At 50.2% G+C, this 1,401-nt stretch overlaps 1 protein-coding gene across 1 annotated transcript in view; it reads right to left on the minus strand.

Annotated features, from left to right (window-relative positions):
• Positions 1–778, minus strand: part of LOC105551868 — a 55,814-nt gene extending 55,036 nt beyond the window's left edge. The window contains 2 exon segments of the mRNA XM_011997287.1: positions 314–446; positions 613–778. Of these exon segments, the coding sequence (XP_011852677.1) occupies positions 314–446; positions 613–778 (299 nt within the window).
• Between the last annotated feature and the right edge of the window lie 623 nt (positions 779–1,401).

The raw sequence follows: 1,401 nt of genomic DNA on the forward strand, positions 1-1,401 counted from the left end.
AGCTGCCCCTTCCCAGCGCCGCGCCCGGCGCGTGTGGTCTGAACGTGCGAGCGGCTGGGCTTATTCTAGCGGCGGCGCCGGGAGAAAGGAGGCTGCTTCCCTAGCCGCTACCGCTATCGCCAGGAGAGCGATGAGCTCATGGACAGCTCCCAGAAATATGTCTATATGCACCACTGACTGCCGGAGTTCGGGAGGTGGGTGGGGAGAAGGAGGCTCCTCCGCGGGCGCTCCCGCATCACTGGCGGACGTTCCCTTGGGAGGCCCCCGGCTGTTGGGGCGCGTCCAGCTCTTCCCTGCCCATCTCCACACTCACTCTCGGTTCTTTCCATTCATGTCATACACACTTTTCCTATCCGCACTCACTCTCCCCTGGCGTTGTGCTAAGGCACCCACCCACCCACCTCTAGCCTCCACACGCACACATTCTTTGTTCTGCCAACTACTCCCTATTGATAAGGGGACATTCATTTACGGAGTGAACGTGGTGTGAAATGCCACTGGGACCTCAGCCCCTGTCGGATGTGGACTGATGGATGAAGTGTCCCAAGCGGTGTGTCCTTCACGCTTTGGGCGTTTCCCCCTCTCTCAAGATCCAACCTCTTCCCTTCCCACCTTCTTCACTATGAGAAAGCATCTTCCAGCCACGTTCCAGGGTAGGGACTTGGCCCCATCCCTCACCAAGGGAGAGAGCACCTCTTTTGTAGCTCTGGGAAGAACTTAAAAGACGGACCAGGGTTTGCACACCTTTGCTCAATTGCTTGTGGCAGGAGGCATACATCCCGCACAGGGGCCGATCTTGTTTGCCTCACTGTTTCCCAGGGGTATAGAGCTTCCATGGATTTGCAAACCACCTTCCAAACCTGATTACTGTCTTTCTTCATTGGCTCAGCTGTCCCAACGAGGTGGAATTATGACTTTTTACAGATAAAATGACCTTCCTGAGATTGTTCCCTTTCTCAGGCATCATCAATTTCCCTTTCTTATAGATTTCCTTAGAAATATACACCTACCTTCAAAAACAAAACAAAGCAAAACTTTCCTTTATAGCAGCCTCCTTTCCCTAAGCTAGTGTTCCAGTTCTGTACGTCTCTTTTCAGCAAGAGCCTTTACAAAGTTTCAATATCTCCTATTCCTCTCTTCACGTTCTCTATTGAACGTAGTCCATTCAGGCTTTCCTCCACCTGCGTCACCGAACTTTCTCCTGGCAAGGTTCCCAATGACTTCCATGCTGCGAAATCTAATGATCAATTCTCAGTCCTCCTTTGGCTTGACCTCTAAATGTTTAAAAAAAGAAGAAAAAGAAAAGAAAAGAAACAGCGAGAGAGAGAGAGAGAGAGAGAAAGAAAGAAAGAAAGAAAGAAAGAAAGAAAGAAAGAAAGAAAGAAAGAAAGAAAGAAAGAA

Source organism: Mandrillus leucophaeus, unplaced genomic scaffold (assembly GCF_000951045.1).
Source record: "Mandrillus leucophaeus isolate KB7577 unplaced genomic scaffold, Mleu.le_1.0 Scaffold535, whole genome shotgun sequence".
NCBI classification, from domain to species: Eukaryota; Metazoa; Chordata; class Mammalia; order Primates; family Cercopithecidae; genus Mandrillus; species Mandrillus leucophaeus.